This window comes from Eufriesea mexicana, unplaced genomic scaffold (assembly GCF_001483705.2).
Source record: "Eufriesea mexicana isolate 0111107269 unplaced genomic scaffold, ASM148370v2 scaffold4331, whole genome shotgun sequence".
NCBI lineage: Eukaryota > Metazoa > Arthropoda > Insecta > Hymenoptera > Apidae > Eufriesea > Eufriesea mexicana.
Window position 1 is genome coordinate 74,354 of NW_016912318.1, and position 24,753 is coordinate 99,106.

Consider the following 24,753-nt stretch of genomic DNA (forward strand, 5'->3'; position numbering starts at 1 on the left):
GCTCCAAGCGGCAGTCTATGAGCAGCGAGTGGCCGGTCGGCTTTTTCGTGCCGACGATTTCGGCACCTCTCATCTCGAGCTCCGAGTCCAGGCTCACCCATTGTCCGGAACCCTCCTGGAACGAGAACCGGATGTAAGTCGAAGATTGGTCACGGCAGGTACCGGGACATGACAGCGGCGCGTTCGCAGTGCGATCGAACGGGGATCAGAAATTATTGGCGAAATATCGAGCTTCTAAGGACTGCAGGAATAGCATAATCATAAATGCGAGCAATGAGTGGTTGCTTGGTAGCGTGAGTGAACGCAAATTAAATTCATTGACAGACGAGTGAGAGTAATTATTAAGCTTCTCAGAGTTGACAGGGACAGTTGAAATTTGGGTGTCGAAAATAATAGAAATATATTTTGTCATTTTATCAGGAAGACAAGCAGAAGCTGTCATGAATGGAATTATTGACGTATGTCGAATACTGTCAATTTATATTGAACTTTATATCGAAATTATTGACAGCCAAGATGTTGACACTTGCAAAAGGAGATACAGATTTTCATAGCAAAATAGTTTATAATATGCCTGGTAAAATATAGATAAATAAAAATGACCGAAATTGCAAGTGACTTACTAGATTATTATTAATCTGCCAAGGATAGAAGGCTATTAGATGCATCTAAAATAAGCGATGAGATGACAGCATAGGCCCACTATAGAGATACCTCACTATAAGTTTCAAAAAATACAAACATAGGAAGGAAAAATATTTATCGACTACCAATACTCTGTCAATTCATGTCAAAATAAATATTTTGTCCTTATCACATATTTTATCCTAAACACATACACATCTACAGTTAGAAATACAGCAGTGCGAGTATACTCCATGGTAGTAATAATGATATTAAAAATTCTACTATTTGTTTGCATTAATTTAGATTCTACGTCCAAGCTATGCACCTGTTCGCAATTATGTTCAAAATGTCAGAATATGAAATAAAAATATTTCCTACCACAGTAATGTGCCATGATAACAAAAATATTTCTAAAATTGTAAGCTTGATAGCAATACATCTGCTGTCATCAAAATTTGATACCCTAAATGACAATATGCACACTACTCGTGTAGTTACACCATTAATGACGCGGCAGAAAAGCGTTTTGACTAACCTCTGCATCGTCAATCGCTAATGCCGACTACAAAGTTAGACACAAACCTAACCTAGAATCCACGAACGAATCCACAAGAAAAATAACACGTAAGTTACACCATTAATGACGCAGCAGAAAAGCGTTTTGACTAACCTCTGCATCGTCAATCGCTAATGCCGATTACAAAGTTAGACACAAACCTAACCTAGAATCCACGAACGAATCCACAAGAAAAATAACACGTAATTAACGGTAAATCAAACGCAACTTAAGATTCATCTGAAACCGAAGCTATGTCAAAACCGTGTCACTTTGACGCCTACTCCCTGTCATAGACGCGCGTATGCTCCCGATCCTCCACGAGTCCATCCCTGACCTACGATCACGTTCGACCATTTAACGCGAGTACGATGCAACGCGTGCATATAATAAACAAACGATCGTTAGTAAGCATGAGTCTCGACTACGCTAAATTCCCCTAATGCAGCCATCTGAATTCCAACCTGACCACGTGCCGGTGAGAATCAGCGGCGTCGCTGGTACCAACGAGTATCAATCGATGAACGCTATGTTTCCACGCTTAAATAACGTTACGAATAAATTAGTAGCATCACCGATCTGCTGGAATCTCAATGGGAGATTGTTCGTTCGATGTATGAAGATATAAAGCAGGTGTCCGCGTATATGGCCGATAATTAAATCTGACGATTGACAGTCGCGAAGTGACCGATTTTTATTTCTATCTCTTTTTCGTATATTTTTTATCCTTTCTACGCCTTTTCCTAAGCGGAATTCCATCGGATCTTCTTTTGCTAGCCGATTTAATTTTCTCGTACTCGCGCGACGTTTCGATCTGGCTTCCCGTTATTACACCAAATTTTCTATTCATTTATCTGCAACGTGGGGTACATATACACGTCCGCGGACACGTACGCTTACATTCGACAGACATGCATTCACCACTGCTCTACACGGAATAAGGAGGAATTTTCTGCTGACTTACCGAACGGAAGCTCCAAGCGGCAGTCTATGAGCAGCGAGTGGCCGGTCGGCTTTTTCGTGCCGACGATTTCGGCACCTCTCATCTCGAGCTCCGAGTCCAGGCTCACCCATTGTCCGGAACCCTCCTGGAACGAGAACCGGATGTAAGTCGAAGATTGGTCACGGCAGGTACCGGGACATGACAGCGGCGCGTTCGCAGTGCGATCGAACGGGGATCAGAAATTATTGGCGAAATATCGAGCTTCTAAGGACTGCAGGAATAGCATAATCATAAATGCGAGCAATGAGTGGTTGCTTGGTAGCGTGAGTGAACGCAAATTAAATTCATTGACAGACGAGTGAGAGTAATTATTAAGCTTCTCAGAGTTGACAGGGACAGTTGAAATTTGGGTGTCGAAAATAATAGAAATATATTTTGTCATTTTATCAGGAAGACAAGCAGAAGCTGTCATGAATGGAATTATTGACGTATGTCGAATACTGTCAATTTATATTGAACTTTATATCGAAATTATTGACAGCCAAGATGTTGACACTTGCAAAAGGAGATACAGATTTTCATAGCAAAATAGTTTATAATATGCCTGGTAAAATATAGATAAATAAAAATGACCGAAATTGCAAGTGACTTACTAGATTATTATTAATCTGCCAAGGATAGAAGGCTATTAGATGCATCTAAAATAAGCGATGAGATGACAGCATAGGCCCACTATAGAGATACCTCACTATAAGTTTCAAAAAATACAAACATAGGAAGGAAAAATATTTATCGACTACCAATACTCTGTCAATTCATGTCAAAATAAATATTTTGTCCTTATCACATATTTTATCCTAAACACATACACATCTACAGTTAGAAATACAGCAGTGCGAGTATACTCCATGGTAGTAATAATGATATTAAAAATTCTACTATTTGTTTGCATTAATTTAGATTCTACGTCCAAGCTATGCACCTGTTCGCAATTATGTTCAAAATGTCAGAATATGAAATAAAAATATTTCCTACCACAGTAATGTGCCATGATAACAAAAATATTTCTAAAATTGTAAGCTTGATAGCAATACATCTGCTGTCATCAAAATTTGATACCCTAAATGACAATATGCACACTACTCGTGTAGTTACACCATTAATGACGCGGCAGAAAAGCGTTTTGACTAACCTCTGCATCGTCAATCGCTAATGCCGACTACAAAGTTAGACACAAACCTAACCTAGAATCCACGAACGAATCCACAAGAAAAATAACACGTAATTAACGGTAAATCAAACGCAACTTAAGATTCATCTGAAACCGAAGCTATGTCAAAACCGTGTCACTTTGACGCCTACTCCCTGTCATAGACGCGCGTATGCTCCCGATCCTCCACGAGTCCATCCCTGACCTACGATCACGTTCGACCATTTAACGCGAGTACGATGCAACGCGTGCATATAATAAACAAACGATCGTTAGTAAGCATGAGTCTCGACTACGCTAAATTCCCCTAATGCAGCCATCTGAATTCCAACCTGACCACGTGCCGGTGAGAATCAGCGGCGTCGCTGGTACCAACGAGTATCAATCGATGAACGCTATGTTTCCACGCTTAAATAACGTTACGAATAAATTAGTAGCATCACCGATCTGCTGGAATCTCAATGGGAGATTGTTCGTTCGATGTATGAAGATATAAAGCAGGTGTCCGCGTATATGGCCGATAATTAAATTCGGCGCGGTCATATATCCGGAGGTGTGGATTTCCAAGAATCGCTTAATTTTCGAGTAACTGTGAGGGATGATACTAATTATATTTTATTCCTCCTTCGTGCAAATTTTCTTCACACACTCGTTACAATTTTCTGACTTAGAACGTCGGGAACGTCTTAATTACAGAAACGAGTTAGGTATATGTATACAATATTTAAATTGAAAAATTGAAACTGACGACGAATTGGAATGTACCTGGATGAGAAATAATTTATAATATCACTTCACAAGTATACGACATGAACTATTACAATACCCAAATGAAGTTGCACATGACACAATTTGACACAATCTGCAATTCGCTTCTTTCATACCGATTATGTTTCGTATTTGAAACTGATTTATCTGCGAAATTAATTAATTCGAATAAGCCACTATACGTTCATTATACAACAACTTGCATTTCACCTAACCTGTTGTAACTTCTCGGGATTGAATTACAAAGAGCTTACTGCAACGTGCAGGGAACTGTGCACAATTATACAGAATATGTAAGAATATGTAAAGTTTATTATCAGTGAAATGCACACTTATGGAAATACAAACAATGTAGCTGTTCCTAAGCGTTGTCACGACTTGCGTGCCCTATACTGAACGTTTCCACAAAACAGAATGACTTTTGACCCTAAAACCCAGAAAACGTGTGCCCTTAACGCTAACGCGATAGCAAAAGTCTTTGAGACCCAAAAATCCATAGTACCATGCAACGTCTAGCATGGTACTAGTCTGTACGGTACTAGTCTACTGGTCTAGCCTGACATCATCGTTGCTCTGTCATGGTTTATTCTAAACGAGTAAATATACTCCAAATCGCGTTATGTTTCATCTGACGTTAATTCATCAGTCTGGTTGCTACAAGGCTAACTCGCTAGCAGAAATTTTCGGTAGCAAAAATTCGACGACGAAATGGTCAGCAGTGTCAGAAATCAGTGGTCCCAACTCGCTGCCATATAATCGGACACCGCGTTAATTCGTTCTCGGAGCAATCTCTCGCGTTGAGTTGAACCCCGCAGCGTGGCACCGGTTCGGTTGAACGGGATGCAATTATTAGATAGGGGCTGGGCGTAATTTACGTAACCGAAGTTACTCGGCCGAGACCATTCTTTGCGCCTGGTGTACGTGTGGAAGGTGTACACGCTGCACGCGTACACCGAGGATTAATGTCGGCGGTGGAGGCACCGGCGCGGACTAGTAATGGCCATGTACCACGGCTAAAGGCACATAACACGTGTACATAAATTCTGGAAAGGTCTCTTTCCGTGCCTCCGCCGTTTCGTGCTCTCAGAAATGAGCTGCGAAGCATGGCTATCAAAGTGCACGCGCGGCTGTTTGCAAATGGCATGCCGTAATTAAAGCAATTCTCTTTTATCCGCAGCTGCCGCCGGCTGCGACTTGCAATCGCAGCGAACACCGGCTACGTCGTATTTCTCTGGGCACCGTACGTTCCGTCTTCGTTATTCGTAACCTGGCCCGACGATTAGGCAGCCTCCATAACCGGGTCCACGATTTCGTTCGGCTGAAACGTGACGTTGGACACGGTAGTCTTCGACTCTCACAAGTGCTACCTTCTAGTGACTGTTTTGGGATGTAAAGAAGACCCTTTACGAGATTTCTGACGTGATACTAGGTGTCTATCTTGACTGACGATGATCACTGATGGGCAGACCTGAGAGGTACTCTTCCAAGTTGAAAAACACGAGGCTATTTCTTCACACGAAGGAAGAAAAAGGATAAGATGGTGCATTTTGACAGGGGTTTGCTAGTAAACTCGTCACTAAAGCTATCCAGCAGACCTTAGAAGCGAAATATTATAGGAAAACCAAGAACTTCTAATTATGAAACGTGGAAGCCTTCGACTCCCGCAGAAGCTACCTCCCAGTGACTGTTTTGGGATGCAGAGAAGAGCCTAACCAGATTTTTGACGTGCCACTAGGTACCACACTAGGTGTCTATCTTGATTGACGATGATCACTGATGGACAGACCTAAGGCAAGCTCTTACAAATTGAAAAGAACGTGGCTATTTCATTAGACGAAGGGAGGAAAAGGATTGAATGGTGCGTTTTGACAGAGGTTTGCTAGTATACTCGTCACTGAGGCTATCTAGCAGATCCTAGAAGCGAAATATTATAGGTAAACCAAGAACTTCTGATTATAGAACGTGGAAGTCTTCGACTCTTACAAGAGCTACCTTCCAGTGACTGTTTTGGACCGTAAAGAAGACTCTGACAAGATTTCTGGCGTGACACTAGGTACCACACTAGGTGTCTATCTTGATTGACGATGATCACTGATAAACAGACCTAAGGCAAGCTCTTCCAAGTTGAAAAGAACGAGGCTATTTCATGAGACGAAGGGAGAACACTAGGTACCACACTAGGTGTCTATCTTGATTGACGATGATCACTGATGAACAGACCTAAGGCAAGCTCTTCCAAGTTGAAAAGAACGAGGCTATTTCATGAGACGAAGGGAGGAAAAGGATTGGATGGTGCATTTTGACAGGAGTTTGCTAGTATACTCGTCACTGAGACTATCTAGCAGACCTTAGAATCAGGATATCATAGGAAAACCAGGAACTTTTGTTTATAGAGCATAGAGGGTTCATCGAGTCACTTCCAGGTACCTCAATAATCCTAGAACCCTTTTGACAGAGAGTGCACGAATTATGGGGTTACTACAGACCCCAAAGGGAAAGTGTGATGGTTCTTCAACAGTCGAGGAGTGTATCTTTGATGGATCTAAGTGATGGACAACGTACTGATATTGATAGATTATATAAGATTCTTCTAAAGGGTGGTTCTTGAACAATCGTGGACTATATTTTTGACAGCTGTGAGTGGTGAGTCCTGCGTTGACAAGCTACTGCCTAGAACGCTTTATGACGTCTTGTGAGTTACAAAGTTTAGAGTTCACGAGAACTCTTGATAGGGCTAAGTATTTTTACACCAACTAATATATACAGGGTGTCCCAAAGAAACGTATATACACTTTAATACCTTATTCTTTCTAATTTATTTTTTACTTATTTATTTATATACTGTTTTTATAATCACACAAAGTATGTATACATTTTTTGGAACACCCTGTATACAATAATATATATAATAATATGTGTATGGTGGATTAATTTGGAGAAGTAAGAGGAGGAGGAACAAACAGATTTTTTGGTAAATGAGATGAATTATTGCCCCTTAAGTATTTTTCCTTCTAGATTAGTATATCCGACTAAACTTCATGGTTTGACAGTTTTATTTGACTCCAATTTTATTCCTTTTGGATATACGTGGAAGAAACACGAGACCAGACACCTGTGACAGGTAATTGAATATATTGCTCACTAATAATAACAATCGTGGTGGTATGATGAAGGTAAATCAACAAACAAGGTGGACCAATTGATTTGTCCACATTTTGTTACATAATTAATTTAACCAAAATTAAGTCTAGCGACAAAATAATTTTTTCCCTGATCCTTTGATAACTAAACGATTGGAAATTATGGTTGTGACTAGATTAGATGGTCCAATGTGTGTAATTATAAGTCAATATTAACCCTTTGTACTCGACGATCTTTTGGCTAAAGATGAGTAGGAGTTGAAAGATTTTCTGTTATAAAGCTGGCGATATTTCTTTCAGTAATAACTAAGAAATCGTATAATAATTAACACCTAGAATTATTTAATTTCGATAACTCGTACGCAGTTACATTATCTTAAATTTCACATATTAATTAATATCGATCTTCGAAATTTTATCTAATGGTAACTGACGATCACCTCTCGAGTGCAAAGAGTTAATTTTCTTAAATTATAATATTCCTTCGGTAGTTCTGGTATCCAATTCTATGAATCTGCGGATTTTCTCTCGTGTCAACGTGACGTACACCGCCATTGTGTACACGAATTAATGAATTTTCGTGTTTAGGTGTACGAACGTGCATCAAGCTGTCGCGCGTATTTTTGTATATCCCGTAAGGCAGTGTCGTGGATTTTATATATGCATAGAAGAAGGTTTTGCCTGTGTCAGAGGATTAACAATCATCCGAATGGTGGATACCTGGCTTGACGAGTCGAGTGACGAGTGGCGCAAAGTGATCGCATTGTGGTAGCTTAAGTTTGTTTCTGCAAACAATGTTATGAAACTATGTAGAGTCGGCAAGAGTATCCGGAATGTCGGAGAGATTTTACACTATTTCATCCCTGGAAAGCGGGGATTAAAGGAATTTTAGCCGGTATCGGGCACGGAAGCTTGCTGCACGAGAAAAACGCAATATAACAAAATATTTTTTCCTTTTTATAAAGAGTATACGTTACTTAAATCAATTTCGTTGAATATCGTCAAAAATGTTCACCATATTCGAATAAGAATTGAAAAGCCTTTTAACATATTACGATGTACATTATCTTATTAAATTAAGAATTTAGAAAATATAAATTCTACGCTCATGTACTTTACAATAATGTAAAACTGGTTCCATAAAACTAGCAAGCAGTGAAAAATAATTCGTAATCGTGTAAAAATTAATTTTTCAATTATTTCAGACAAAATATTTATTATTTAAGTTCAGGCTATTAACACTAGAACTACCGATCTTTAATGGCTACCAAAACATGGATGGCATAGATGATAGTAATTTCAGTGGCACAAGAAAGATAAGTAAATATATTAATTATAGTTCAATCTCATTAAGAGTCAACACTATATGTTTTTAGTAAGTGCAGATAGAAAAATTCTGAAACTAGTCATTTTGACTCAATTGGTAGTTTTAGTGTTAATCACCAACACATTGCCATAAACGAATCAGTGATTTCCAAAATATTCTTCTTCCTCTAATACTAGGAAGGATTAAAAAATGATGCAATTAAATTAAACTCTTATTCATATAAAAATTAATTTTTCAGTACTTCCAGCCAAAATATTTATTATTTAGATTCAGGCTATTAATCATTAACACATTGCTAAAAAGGAATCATCGATTTTGAAAATATTTGATGAAAGATTTCGCTCCCTCCAAAATTAGGAAGCAGTATAAAATATTAGAATTAAATCAAACTCGTAGTCATATAAAAATTAATTTTTCAATATTTCCAAACAAAATACTTATTATTTAGATTCAAGCTATTAATCATTACTCCATTGCCATAAACGAATCACTAATTTCCAAAATATTTCTCTCCCTCTAATGCTAAGAAGGATTGAAAAATAATATAATTAAATTAAATTCGTAGTTACATAAAAATTAATTTTTCACTACTTCCAGACAAAATATGTATTATTCAGATTCAGGCTATTAATCATCATCCCACTGCCATAAACGAATCACAGATTTCCAAAATATTGCTCTCCCTGTAATACTAGGAAGGATTAAAAAATAATGTAATTAAATTAAACTCAGTTATATAAAAATTAATTTTCGAATACTCCCAGACAAAATAGGTATTATTTAGATTGAGGCTATTTATCATCTCCCCATTGCCATAAACGAATCACAGATTTCCAAAATATTGCTCTCCCTCTAATACTAGGAAGGTTTAAAAAATAATGTAATTAAATTAAATTCGTAGTGAAGCAAAAATTAATTTTTCATTACTTCGAGACAAAATATGTATTATTCAGATTCAGGCTATTAATCATCATCCCACTGCCATAAACGAATCACAGATTTCCAAAATATTGCACTCCCTGTAATACTAGGAAGGATTAAAAAATAATGTAATTAAATTAAACTCAGTTATATAAAAATTAATTTTCGAATACTCCCAGACAAAATAGGTATTATTTAGATCGAGGCTATTTATCATCTCCCCATTGCCATAAACGAATCACTAATTTCCAAAATATTTCTCTCCCTCTAATACTAAGAAAGATTAAAAAATAATACAATTAAATTAAACTCGTAGTCAAGAAAAAATTAATTTTCCAATACTCCCAGACAAAATATGTATTATTTATATCGAGGCTATTAATCATCACCCTATTGCCATAAACGAATCACTAATTTCCAAAATATTTCTCTCCCTCTAATACTAAGAAAGATTAAAAAATAATACAATTAAATTAAACTCGTAGTCAAGAAAAAATTAATTTTCCAATACTCCCAGACAAAATATGTATTATTTATATCGAGGCTATTAATCATCTCCCCATTGCCATAAGCGAATCACTAATTCCCAAAATATTTTTCTCCCTGGAAAAATTCCTCCACCACGGATCAGACAATTAATTCGACGCAAACATTTGCTTGGTCCCTCATAGCTATTTGTTACACGTAATCTTCGTTACACCTACACACACGTGTCTGTCCGCGCATATAATTTCTATCAGAAGTTCGATAATCCGATAAAATGATCGCGACTCTGCTCGTTGCCATCCGACCACGAGCATTCGCATGCACGATCCTCCGTATCTCGAAGTGCCATTTTCCAAACGCGATAACCTTCCTCTATTCAGCGGAGCGCGTTAACGCGACGTTATAATAAAAATACGGCGGAAAATACCATCAGCAATGGTACCGTCGAGACAAGTTTAATTCGTATCTGCGTGTTTCCACCAATATCAATTTCGCCGGTGCATAAAGCGTAAGTTTCAATGAAACTTCCACGCGAACGTTCCCGTAGCATCCACGTAGGTCTAGGAGAGCATAATCGCCGCCATCGCCGGCATATTGATAACGCGTTTACGACCCGCGATGTAAACGAGAAGATATCCGAGGGTAGATAAGGAATTTTCGCGAATTCGCCATTCTAACGTGCACCCATGTCCCCGCGAGTGCGCAAGTGGCGCCATCGCGGCGCGAAAATGTGTGGGAGTCTTCCCCCACCGTCATGTAACCCCTTGGCTCCTGTGGGCGCATATACGCGCTCAGAAATTTTGCTTTTGTGACACGGAAGGCGCATATGAGCGCTCAATGCAGTTTGCTTTTGTGACACGGAGGGCGCATATGAGCGCTCGACACAGTTCGCTTTTCTGACACGGAGGGCGCGTCTGTACCCAAAATTTTGCCGTTCTCGGCGGACATTGTAAATGAATTCCTGCCAGTGTGGTACGACCGGTGCGTTTCAAAGTCTGCCGTAGTCAAAGGATTAATAATGGCAGCTGGTCGCAGGTATCCTCGACGATTGTGTAATTAGAAGGGACGAAAGGAAAAGGAAGGGATTCGTTTCGTCCTAGGCCTGCTAGCGGACTCGTCAGTAAGGCTACCCTAGCAGGCCATGTCTTAGACACTGGGATGCTATTGGAAGGTGGGAAAGTTACAAATATAGGAATTACAAGTTTTTCGAGTATCTGAAGGAAAGTCCTCGAAGACGGAAGCCATCTAGCGGCGAGGGTGAGAATGATGGTCGCTACAAATGTAAATCTGTGGGCCAATCGGTTTGTTACGATAATACCCCGCTTCGACGAGCTGGCTTTTATTACAAATCAAGTCATCTGCTTACACCTGTTGTTTCCGCATCCAAATGCATCCCGCTGGCGTTGATTTTCGACCTACACGCGATATTCTCACGCGGCTGCACTGATTAAATTTCCCAAACACGAGTAAAACGCAAATCGTCACTGGGCTTTTGCGTTTTTCCATGATGTACGTAGGATCGTTTTTGGGTGGATTGATTTAAGATGTTGTTGCAGCCCTACGACCGTAGTGGTCCAGGTCAAGTGGAGGACTGTTTTATATCCCTATTGCCAGCGAAGTATCAAATTCATAAGAATAACGAGTCACTTGTTTGCATAAGGTGATACTCAAAATCTGAGCTGTTTGGTCTTCCATGTAAGTGTAGAATTAATATCCTTAATTCACCAAGTAGATATCATTTCTATTGATAATATTGTATTGTATTTGAAACATTGGTAATAATATACAGATATTTATTTCAATTTCTGAAGCCTAATCTCAATGATCTTCAGCTGTATTTTACATGCAGAATTCGTGTTCAGTAGAATGATTATCTTGGTGGACAATAATACACAGAAATTTATTTCAATTTTGGGAATTCAAAGTGAATGGCTCCTATTTGTGTTTCATGTATGAAATTAATATTCAGTAGAATGGTGATTTTCATTGACAATAACACACAGATATTTATTTCAATTTCTGAAGCCTACTCTCAATGATATTCCTCTCTATTTTACATACAGAATTCGTGTTCAGTAGTAGTGGACGATAATACACAGAAATTTATTTTAATTCTGCTTAATTTTACTTTTCAGTAGCAGTGGACAATAATACACAGAAATTTATTTTAATTCTTGGAATTCAAAGTGAGTGGTTCCTATTTGTGTTTCATGTATGAAATTACTATTCAGTAGAACGGTGATTTTCATTGACAATAACACACAGATATTTATTTCAATTTCTGAAGCCTACTCTCAATGATATTCCCCTCTATTTTACATACAGAATTCGTGTTCAGTAGAATGATTATATAAATGAACAATAATACACAGAAATTTATTTCAATTTTTGGAGTTCAAAATAATTTCCATTTATGTTTCATGTATGGAATTAATATTCAGTAGAATGATAATCTCCATTAATAATAATACACAGATATTTATTTCAACTATTGGAGGTGATAAAATAACCTGAATAATTTTCATTTGTGTTTCATGTTCACACCCCCAGAACTGATATTCAAAAGTATAATTTCTCTCATGGAAGTATCAAATTTATAAGAATAACGAGTCACATGTTTCTATTGAAACTTAAAATCTGAACTATCTGATATTGCATATAAATTAATATCTTCAATTAATTAAAACGAATATCCCCAAACTCTCCAAGTAGATATAACAATTTTTAATATAATAATCGAAAATATTGTATTGTATTTGAAACCCTTGCACAATACTTCACCTATAGCCACGTTTAAACTACAAAAACTGTGCCTATGCCTGGAATTCTCTATACCTCCATATTCCCTTCTTTACAAACTCCTCTATCCATAACAAATGTCACGACTTCTCCCGTCTGCCTAATAAAAACCCCGTCCTTTCATCTATTGACATCTGCATTCTCTTTCTATCTTACACTCCTATCAAAATTCGACGTCTATCAACCCTCACGTATAGCAAACCCTAACGACCCACACGTGAAACTAGCCTAAAAAAAGCGACGAGACCAACGTCATCCAAAAGAAAGGAAGCAAGCCTCTATGCACAAAATAAAATACAGAATGCACACGAGCCCCTTCTCACTTGTTATATTAATAAACTTTTTCCAGCGACGAGGCGCGATACGAGACACGCGATTGCCTCTGAAAATCTGAATATAAAAGTCGGGTTAAAAATCAGGGGTTCCTATTTATAATGCAACATTACCCGACACGGCAGGCCGGCATGGTCGAAATCAGGCTATACCGTTCGGGGAACGTTAACAAATCATTAAAGCCGACCGCAATCGGTACACGCTCGTTATCAAATTAAACTGATTGTTACGTGTGATTACGGGAGCGTAAAAAATTCAATAGATTGGCCGGGGGGTGGAACGGGCGACGCTGTAAAACCTCCATATATTTGGCCGTTTAAAAAAAGAGGAGAAAAATAGAGGAGAGGGAGAAAAAAAAGCGCAACCTCAAACTCCGGGGCGGATTTGCGGCTTAAACGCTTGGTGACGGCTGAACGATCGAATCAATCACGCTCGAGCGAGACCTTTGTTCCCGTTAATTTGGATTTTTACGTGCAGAACCGATCCTTTTCGACAACCTATTCGTATATTTAAAGGTCATCCAGGCCATCCACTTAACGGCGCGCAGGAAATCCGACATGGGGGAATTCGGGGGAAATTTGTTCCAGCCGCGTCGATTAAGTTCCCATTGCGCGACCAGCTTTCCCCTGGAATCCTCGCTTGTCTCTGAAAAATCGTGAAACCGGTTACAATCCCATCCTTTCGACGCAACTGCTCGAAAAGCTTCCTCAGTTTTACCCGATGTACCAGCAGAGGAGAGGATGTTCACTCGCTAACCTTTTCCAGCAGGTACCTTCCAGACACACGTCGCTTAAGAAAATGAGCGATACTCGTTGCCCGTGTTCCCAATAATACGGATTGTTTTCGGAGGAACTGATCCCGGTGAAAGCACGAGCGAATTTATCGAATTCGTTCCCACTGTATGGCTGTTTGTCTAGAAAAATTCGGCGTAAATAACAAGAGCGGAGAGCGGAAACGCTGGTAAACGAGGAAGAAAAGTGGACGTCGAGGAACACGATGCAAGCTTTCGTGGAAACCTTAAGAATTCTACTCTCCGAGGGATTCGGAATCGAAAGACTTTAAAAATAAACGCACCGCAGAAATTCCGCTGGAAACCGGGGGAAATGCTAACGGGTGGGATATGAAGAGAAGTGTGGAGAAATAAAGGGAAATTTGATTCGCGATGGGTCCTAGGGAAGGGGTGATATTTTACGATACGAGTTTAGTTTTACCTGATTTCTCGGGTAGTCTTAAACGAAGGCTCCTTGTAAATATTTTCGACTCCTTCGGGACATCGAGGGTCCCGGGTCAATGGGCGCCTGGCTTATGTCTTTTCGACCAGGGCCCCATGACACATGGACCACCTTTACGCCTAATGAGCAGCGAAAACCAAGCATTTCGTTGGCGCCTCTCCAACTACACGGGTCTTTCCCAAAAACTTGTCTTCGCGTTTTCTGTATCTGGCCCCCCGTACTAATAAAGTCCTACCAAGGAAACGTAGTGCTATTTTCATTTGATCCTGTTATGGTAAAATTCAATAATGGAGTAAATTCTACATTTCAGCGGTGTGGGGGTGATCCCTTCCCCTGTGGTCTGTCTTTTGTCACCAATCTTCTGAAGACGACTTTTTGACCTGCGTGACCCTAAACAGGCCAATTCTAGCCATTCGCCCGTTCAATAAAGATCTATACAGTTTTTCCACTGACTACTATTCCTTTGCGTTATAACCCCTTTAACAGATCCCTCTCGTCCTCCACCTTCAAATGCATCCGTGTGTAATAACGAAAATCGAACAATTCACCGTTATTTTCCAGTTATTTTACATTTTTCTTCGACGTGTTTTGTCTCGTTACAGGGGAAAGTATGCGGAGAACGATAATTGTCGCGTCATATTTCCGACACGCGCATAAACCTATCGATAAAGTCATTAACACGACCATACCGGAGCCGTCGGTATTATTTCATTAACGAAACTGAACCACGTCGGGTGTGGTTAGAGCCCAGACAGGTAACTGCAAATTCCGAGATTTAGGAAAGCTCTCGGACCTCCATTCGGTATTAATATCAGTGATACGATATCAACCGGGGGATCCCGACAACCTTCCCATTTACAAGTATTCGATTACACGAGCTTAGTACATTAATACATGCAACTCTATGGATGACAAAAATTCGGTAGCAATTTATAAAACGGTACAATCTATCGTGAACAAAATCGTGCTTATAATAAGATAAATGTAAAAGTATTTTTATAATATGTCTTGTAATTAACAAACGTACTAGGTATAAGCGGATTTGATTTGCTCGTTAAAATTAGAATTAAAATCAGTGATTATGATTCTATCGTGATCGCGATTCTGCGAAAATTGTGCGTGGAATGGTGGAGCATGGAATGGAAAGAAAAATAATTCGAAACTGAGAAAAACTGGTGCAATTTCGCGAACGAGGTTAACGAACAGAATCAGATAAAACTGGATGCATTGAAAGTTAGCCGCGTTAGAAACGCGATAGAGACAACAACGAATTCGTGTCGTACAACATCGACCATTACGTGGAACATAAGGCGCGATGCATTCAACGCTGAACACGTCGGACATAATACCGGCTATACCGAACTTGCGGAACGCAATGGTGACAAACATCGGTCGGAGAAAGACGATACCGAGATAAAGCGAAGCTTTCGGTATTCTCTCTATTTTACAGTGGGACCTACTCCGAGTTTATGATGATCAACGTAGAACCCAATAGCTCCTCCATAAATGGATCTTGATAAATGTTTGACACGAGCGTGCAGAAACAATATAATAAATACATCAGAGACGTCGGGAAATTTCAAATGCACGCCATTTGGGATATGTAGAACGTGAAATTCCACTTTCGCATGGTCCAATATATGTAGAATGTATCCCGGTTACGCAATCTGAAAATGTACTGCAGATTTACACGGTTACGGAGAAAATACGATATCGAGTAATGCCTGGAGGTGTTGAAATACCAACGACAATTTAAGGTGTCATTACGCGATAACGTAACAGTCGTAACGACATTAAACGCCGTGATAATCAACGATTTAAGGATTTTTAGAAATCTACGAACCTTAACGACACTGCGACATCGGCGATCCGGTAATCTGTTCGACCTTGACACCGAAATGACCCTGATTCCAAGGTAATTCGAGCGCTAAAATGACCCCGGCAACGAGATGATTCCCTCGAATGAAAATGACCTTAATATCGAGGTAGCAGGACGAAGTTACAGTAACGTAAAAGATCAAGGTGGCCTTCGAGTCAAGGTGTTCTTCGTAGCAGAAAAATTGCAGATAATCGAAGAATCAAAGTGACCCGTGTGTGCTTACGTGACTCTGGCGAGAAAGATGGCTCCATCGCGATGCCAGCGCCAAGGTGACCTCTAAAGCATAAAACGGAAATCGTTGCTATGTAATTCCAGCGCGAGAATAACTTTTATATTTTAGCGATCGATGTAATCGTGATCACGATGTAACACCGTGCATATAGAGTCGCTGTAATATCGATTTAACGCGAATTATCAATTCTCTGCGTACCTTATGTTTCGATCTCTTCTACGGACAAATTGCGTATTACAACACGTATGACAGCGTGGGCTAATTTCGCCGTGAAAGTGCAGTATTTTCCCTGAAACTGTGATTAAACTGTGAAAATGCGACTGAATATCGTATTTATGTGCGTTTTCGAAACGATTACCTGACAATTTCAAGCCACGACGCTTCGAGCGATCAGCGACGAAAGCGCGCCAAATCTGTCAAATCCTTTCCGTACCTTTCCATCTGCGATTATTTCTTCCAACAATTGTGTTCCCTGGTACGTGTAACAATAGTATTACACGAATAATACAATAGTTTTGCGTTTTCACGACCGATTCGGGGCGCAAACACGAATTATATACGAGAAAATTGAATACGTTATCACTCGCTTCGCACGCACCGCGTTACCGCCGCCATCTTGAATTCCTACCCCCACCGCTCTACCTATCGGAGATTAGTAACACCGCTGTCTAAACAAGCGGCAAATTTAAACGTCGCTACGTAACATTTTCGCTCTTTTCGCGTTACGGATTTAATCTATCGCGTTACTTTTCATAGTAAATCATGCACGCTAGCCAAACTATATTTAGAATTCTCGTAATTCACGATACAAGACCCTTTTCCGAAGCTGGACAAGAAAATTGCGACACTCGCTTATTGCGAATGACATTGAACGAGATCTAACGTAACTTCGTCATCGAAAATTTATTTTTACGTTTACGTTAGCAGCACGGTCACGCAAAACTGAGCGTCGGTTGTGTAATAAAAAAATTTTAATAATCCGCGGTACGCCCTAGCATACCGGAGTAAGCGGCAGATAGCGCATCAACGTAATTTCATCAGCTATAAGCGGGCGTTATTCACGCAGCTAGGAAACACGAGGTCACATTGTTTAGCATTTTTAATTTTAGTTTCGCTACACGTATTAAGTCGTCGCCTAAGAATTTAATCCATTCCTTCGTCGACTCCACCTACGTTCCTCGTATAAATCGACTTCCTCTTCTTTCCCATTTTATTATTTTCCCTTCCTTTCTCCGTTTTTTCGACGAAACCGAAATAAGGCAGAAAAGTACGAAGTAATCGTTTTTAATCGAGTCCCCGCGGTAACGCGGGAACGGGGAATAAAGCGAGAGCACGTAGTAACGAATGCAAAAGAATTCCGCTTTCTGTGCTGTTAAAAGGGGGGAAAAAAGGGTGCAATTCGAAGTTATCGTTATCGCTTGGGAAATTATCTTCAATTGCGAGTTGTTTTTTCCGTGTTACACGAAAACCGGCCGGGAGAAATACAATTACGCGAACGATCGCTTCAAGCCTTCTATTAAAATCTATTGACCGTCGAATATGGCGGCAAGTCATGTCTCGGCGCTATAAAGCGAAAACGTACAAGCAGCAGTTATTGATTTTTCTTGCATCTCAACTGACGTAAAATTTAATTTTCTAAATTGGACATGAGACAGACGAGAGGATGAAAACGTTGCTCGAACCTCGAAAATGAAAAGCAATAGGATCTTCATAGGGGGAAGGCTGACGAGGACGAACGCGCCGGAAAGATAAAGACGAAGAGAAGACGCGCTAATCAAAATGTCGCCTCGTCAAAATGGCGTCCTCTAGCGCCTCCGCGAAAATAACGGCTCGTTATGCGTACCATCCACTCTTCCACGTTTTTAACCCCTCGTGCCTGACAGAGGTGCTTCACGCGTTAATACGATCCGTGATATACCAGCCAGTAATTATAAAAGCGTCTAATTGTAAGCCAAGAGCCGAAAGCGAGCAATTTTATCGTCTATTTCGTGCCGAGGTTATTTACCACCCGATAATATCGAATTATTTCTACTGAAACAACGAGGAACCGAATTTTTAAACAGAGCTTGCAATTATTATAACACGTTTCTTTAATTTACGGTATATTTTAAACTTTCAATATTTCACGTCGATTAATCGATATATACGACGGCCTGTATCGAATTAATTAATTTTTCCTTTCAGGTCAATCTAGCCTTCGCAATTTGAGCACAAATTATGTCATTATAAATTTTCCACGATACAGGATAACATTTCGGAAGATTATTGTCGTGTCAGCTTTTTTCGTGGCAATTTTTAGACGAAACGAGTATGAAATTTTTTAATTTCGTGTATGAAAATTGAAAGAAAAATTGGTAAATACAGGGAGGGAAATGATTGAACGAGTTTGTTATAAATTGTCAAGGGAAAGTCGGGGAATAGCGTTGCAACATTGTTAAATACACGAGGGTAAGTCAAAAGTCGAAAATTACCCATCCTCTTGCTTTCTTGGCTTATTTACTCAAACACGAGGGTTGAACGAACCTACCTTTCATCTCTTGCGACCATTCCGAGCTATATGGGAATGTAAATATTTCCAACCTGTTCTACGCAATTTAATCAGAGACTATATCGTCGCGAAATTCCAAACTTGGCGTATCTGTCATCGTACTTGTAGACAATTGTGTATATGTGTGGAAGTGCGAGCTTCCATAGTTGCATTCGAGAGAGTGATGTCGATACCCGGAACATCAGACGATTAGTCAACCATAAGCGAGTCATCGAGTATCGGTACATCAGTCGTGCAGAATAAGAAGCTAATTAATCCCAACAATTAATCCCTCGAGTTTGAGACGTAAAGAAAAATAAAATTTTAACAATTTTAACAATATCCAAATTTTCAAAAGTTCATCCACCAATTATCTTCGTGAGGAGTAAGAAAATTGTCCCTATTCTCTCTCAATTTCAGATCTCTTTATGGAGTTCCCATACGTCCCCTTTCTCGGTAAATATAAATTGAAAGAGAAATGGAAAGCGAGAAATTAAACAATCAGATAATACAAGAATTTAGAATTTACAGAAAGTTAAATGAGCGAAAGAAATTAATAATAAACGTACGATTATAAATTAAATTTTAAAAAGTGTCATTTGACATCGTTTGGTTCGTTTAGCGTTAAATCTCCAAATTGCAATATTTTTAAAAATTCAAAAACAAAAGGAAAATTCTTTGTATACCCTTATAGTTATTCAACTCATTTGCATCCTCGATCTAAAGAGAATTTTTCTGTAAAAAATAAGTTAAGAGAAAACTGGAAAGCGAGAAATTAAGCAATCAGATAATACAAGAATTTACAGAAATTCAAATGAAAGAAAGAAATAATAATAAACATACAATTATAAAGTAAATTTTTCAATATTTACAAAATTTATAAAAATTAAAGAAAGAAAGAAAAATTCTTTGTATACTCTTACAGTTACTTAACCCATTTGCATCTTTGCACTAAAGAAAATTTTTCAAGTTTCAGGTTGAAATTCAGTGTAACAACCGAACTCTTATATCTTATATATTTCATCCAAAAATTCTATATATTTTTAAATAAAATCATTTAACCCTTTGCACTCGAGAGGCGGCTCTCGGACGCCATTTAATCAGATTCTAGAGATCGATATTAATTAATACATTGAATTTAAAATTACCACAAGATGCGTGGAATATCGAAGTAAAACAATTCTACGTCTCAATTTGCATACGATCTATTATTTACTATTTTAAAAATATTGTCGACTTCCTGGTAGACAGTCTTCGAATTACTATTTCTCTGTAACGAAAAAATCGTAGAGTGCAAAGGATTAACACTATGTTCCAATATAAATGTTCATTTTTCCACATAGCTGTACAGTAAACAAATTTAAAATAAATAAGCAACAGTTATCACCCTTAATGATGCAAATGGGTTAATAAATTCTGCTAATTTTTGGAATGCAAATATAGCAAATATCCCTATGTAATAATTATAGACAAAATTCCCAAAGATACATTTTCAGTTTTCCCCACCACCCTCCCTTAACACTAGAACTACCGATCTTTAGTGGGCACGTTTAACTATAACATGCACAGATTATGGTAATTAACAGCGATACGATGAATATGAGTGAATATATCGATTACAATTCTTTCATACTATGAGTTGGTACCAATTTTATTCTTAAAGCAGGTGTATGTGTTCGGTGATCGCAAAAAGGAAAATTCTGGGACCAGTCATTTTCACTGGGTTGGTAGTTCCAGTGTTAAAGCTCGTTCGACCCATAGCGGTGAATTTATTTCCCTTCGCCTATCTTTCACCTCGGGAAGCCCGGCTAATTTGCCCATACCGCAAACATAATCACCCGGCTATCTCCTTACAGCTGTTATAAAAGTGTAACTTTGTTTGCCGCACGCGATCGCCCGGGACGAGCGACATTGCCCGTGGTAAAAGTGCAGCCGGGCTATCTTCGCGGAGATTCGTTCCAGTTAATTCTATACGATTATGGTGCTATCAGGCAGACGCAAATTGGGTTAGCAGTCACGGACTGGTGTGACGCACACGGTGTCCCCTCTGTTCCCATCCGGTATCAATCTGTTTCCGGGCAACCGAGCCCAATTATCGCGACGACCATGCGAGAAGAAACTGGAGAGCGAATGGAGTGCGAGCCACGAGGGAGAGACGTACCTGGCTACAGTTGCATAAAGTGGAAAAGTAAGCGATCGATCTCGTTCACCTAGCCAAACGAATATGTACTTTCATCAGACGCCGGTAGAAATATCATTTCTCAACGAGCCCTCGCCACACGGGAAACAAGTTTTCTCCAATTTATCGGCCGTCGTTTCCGTTTCCTTTCCACCTTCCTTCACCCCTAGCCCTACTGCGCGTAGTCTGTCACGATTCGGACCACCCCTTCTGCCAATTTTCACCCCCGTTCTAGACACACACGGGGAATATTTAGCTTTTAAGCTGGTGCGAATGAGAGGTGATGCATGGTGACGAGTGAATGTGGATGGATGGCAAAACTGAGAAATAAAAGAAGCGCGTGATTGAGAGTATGTCCTGAGATCCTTTAACGGTGAGGGCAGGATTTTTCCAAGCCACGTGTCCAACACCTGCACACACGTTCCCTCGTAACGGTGACCCTAGAAAGTATTGCAACACCTCTGTCGCGAAGCTAGTATAGAGCTTCAGTCCGGGGTACGGCGCGGTCGCACATAATATTTGGTGACTGAGCTGCTGCCACAGATAGTTATTCAAAACTACCAGCAGTCATTTCTAATTAACACGTTAACACTTAGCTAACCGATTAGGGAGATCTCCCAATTTTAACACGTTGACTGCCATGGGGGTCACCGGTGACCGACACTCAACTTGGCGGTGGCGCCACGGGGGCCACCGGTGACCGGCGACGCGACCATTAGTAAAAATACATAATTAGAGTAAATATCGATACTGATAAATTTTTAAATAGCACCATTGTTACTATAATGGTTCGAAGAAATTAATGCCATACAGAACATGCAAAAATAATTTTATTTATACAAAGAAAAGGTGAACCAAAACAGTCGGCACAATATGTCGCCACTTTTTTAGCGCAATTCTTTGCTCTCATTCTTCCTAGCTGATTTGAATTATTTTCATAGCACGCTTTGCAAAATCGCCTTACATTTCGCACGCTTCCAGGTTTCTTTTTAAATTCGTCACGACGTTCTTTCTGTACGTAATTGCTCGATGAAATGCAATCTTCGTGATCGGAACATTTCACTAAATACATCGCTAACTTCATCCTAAAATCGGGAATTGAAATATTTTTTCGAGTTGCTTTTTAAACGATTGATAATGACAAAAATGGTCTACAGCGCCGCGGGGGTCACCGGTGACCCCCACCACGAAAAATACATTAAACGCGATTATACAACTCACTTTATCTGTTGTAAATAATATTTCAACGTAATATGCATCGCGTAATAAAATATTCATGCTGGCGCCATGGGCAAACCACGTAAAATACGCGTGGCAGTCAACGTGTTAATTAAATTGTCAATTGAATAAATAATTAAATAATTTAATTGATCCGAAAAGATTTGCAAAGATTTATGAAAATTAACCGTGAATCACTCCTCTCACTGTGTCACGTTGGGTCGAAATTGCTCGCCACGAGTCTCACGCGATACCGCAGGCAAAGGTGTCAAAGGAAGAATTAGAAAAATCGGGGGACAATCCTCCTTCTCCAAAGAAGAAAGCTCCACATCGAGCTTCCAACGTAATCTTATTTGCATGGTAAATATTATTAGCGAATTATTAATCAGTGAATTAATTCCACGATGGATATTATAAATTATCAGTGAACGAGTCCATGTCGTGCACTATGTCACGATCGTTCGGAACGGTCACGGGATGCTTGAATAGTTGATGTTGGTCCGTTAAGTTAGCAACTAAACGAGATATCAGGACGGCACGCGTAATTTTCCTGGTCGTTTAAATCGATCTCGTTTATGAATTTATAATTAACCCCACGTTATCATGGCCATCGTGGCAAATGAAAATATTTTACCGAGATAAGGAACGCTCTCGCGGATGAAAAATGCCGGCATGGAGATTTAAATTCGCGATAGAATTAATCAAAGTATAACGAGCATGGCTGAAAATAAAGGCAACGTTATGTCGCGAGCAAGCTAATGCACACTTTCGGTAATTGATTAGGTATTAACGGGCACTTGGAAATTCCTCACAGTAAAATACAGCTCTACCCCTATTATTATTATTATTATTATTCCACCTTCTATATTTTCAGCAAAATAAAAATTCGATGATATACTAGGTTGGCTTAGAAAAATAATTTCGTCTCTTGTATTTTCGATTTTTATAGCTTGATATTGGTATAAATTATTCCGTAAATGTGGTTATGTTATGTATCGTTCGAAAGCTCTGACTTCGCTCTATATTTTAATAATAAACATTTTCTATGTAGCGATGATTTATGTTTTATTTAGGTTATTTAATTGGAGATGGAAAAGAAACAAATTCGTGCGATTTTCTCGTAACTGGGCACTAAAGCAACGGAAAAGATTCGGAAAATTAACGATGCTTTTGGTTCTGACACTGTTCATGAACGCGTAGTGCAATAATATAAATACAAATTATAGTAATCTCACAAGTTTTATTAAATTTCAATCTTTAAAACCGATCCTATATTTTTCTCTGATTTTCATCATCCACAATTCCTGTATTCGTTTTCGGCAACGATTTTCCAACAATTGGCAAGAATTTTCCATTTCCCATGGAAGATGTCATCCATGGTAAATATTTTTCCAACAAATGGCAAGAATTTTCCATTTCCCATGCAAGATGTCACCCATGGTCCGTTCATCTTACGCCTCGACGCGCAAAGGCGCACGCAATTATCCCTTATGAGTAATAAACACCCTTTGCTACCCCCTGTGTATCAGCCCCAATCGACGGCCATTTTGTTTTTCCAAATGGCTGAAATATCGGCGAACCTCTGACGAGTGTCAAAAACACAGGAAGATCGGGATTGACAGCAGTAGTACGAATCGCGCAGTTTCAGCCGCAGACGCCATATTGCTTTGCCCCCGCGAGCTTCCGCAAGCACGACCAGTCGCGAAGATTCGCGAGCCGGGCAAAAAGAGAATCGCGAAGGGCGACGAATAACAGCGGAGACGCCTCCGCAATTAAGCGACCGACACAACGACTCTTCAGCTGGCTAGAAATGATCACGAATGCGACGATTTCCGTCTCGCAGACACGCCGGGGTGTATTAACGACGAGCAACCCCTGCGCCGGGGTGTCTTCGCGGAGACAAGCGTACCGTGTGCCTGAATTCGAGACGAAGAAACGCGATAATGAACGTCCCGCGTGGACGTCTCGGCTGCTCTGTGCCCGTCGTTATCCTCCACGTACGTAACGTATGTTCCTTCGTTCGGAAAATTCCACCTCGCGAGAGCCAGACAGCCTGTTTAAAGGCAACCGACGACGGGGAAATTTAAATTCGACGCTGTTAGCCTGATTCGCAGTAAGAAAGTGCTATCCGAGATAAGCTGCCAGGCTCAGCGAGCTCTAGTTTACTTGTTACCGTGATACGGCCAAGTTTACGAGTTATGCGCGGAAAATGTGTGTCTAGCTAGGCGATTACTTTACGCGTATTTAAACTTCCGGGCACTGCACTCCCGTCCACTGCGAATTCGATAATGCCTCGAGAACTTGGGGATGAAACGATGTAACGCTGGGTAAGAGTGATAGTATTGACAGATTTTACCCTTTTGTCTTTTCGATCTT

The 24,753-nt window shown here is 39.6% G+C and overlaps 1 protein-coding gene across 1 annotated transcript in view; it reads right to left on the reverse strand.

The window, feature by feature from the left end:
* LOC108551498 (rac guanine nucleotide exchange factor JJ) overlaps positions 1 to 24,753 on the reverse strand; it is a 158,017-nt gene that overhangs the window by 50,708 nt on the left and 82,556 nt on the right. Inside the window, exon 5 of the mRNA XM_017905694.1 lies at positions 2,148 to 2,271. Within this exon, the coding sequence (XP_017761183.1) occupies positions 2,148 to 2,271 (124 nt within the window). The remainder of the gene's footprint in view (positions 1 to 2,147; positions 2,272 to 24,753) is intronic.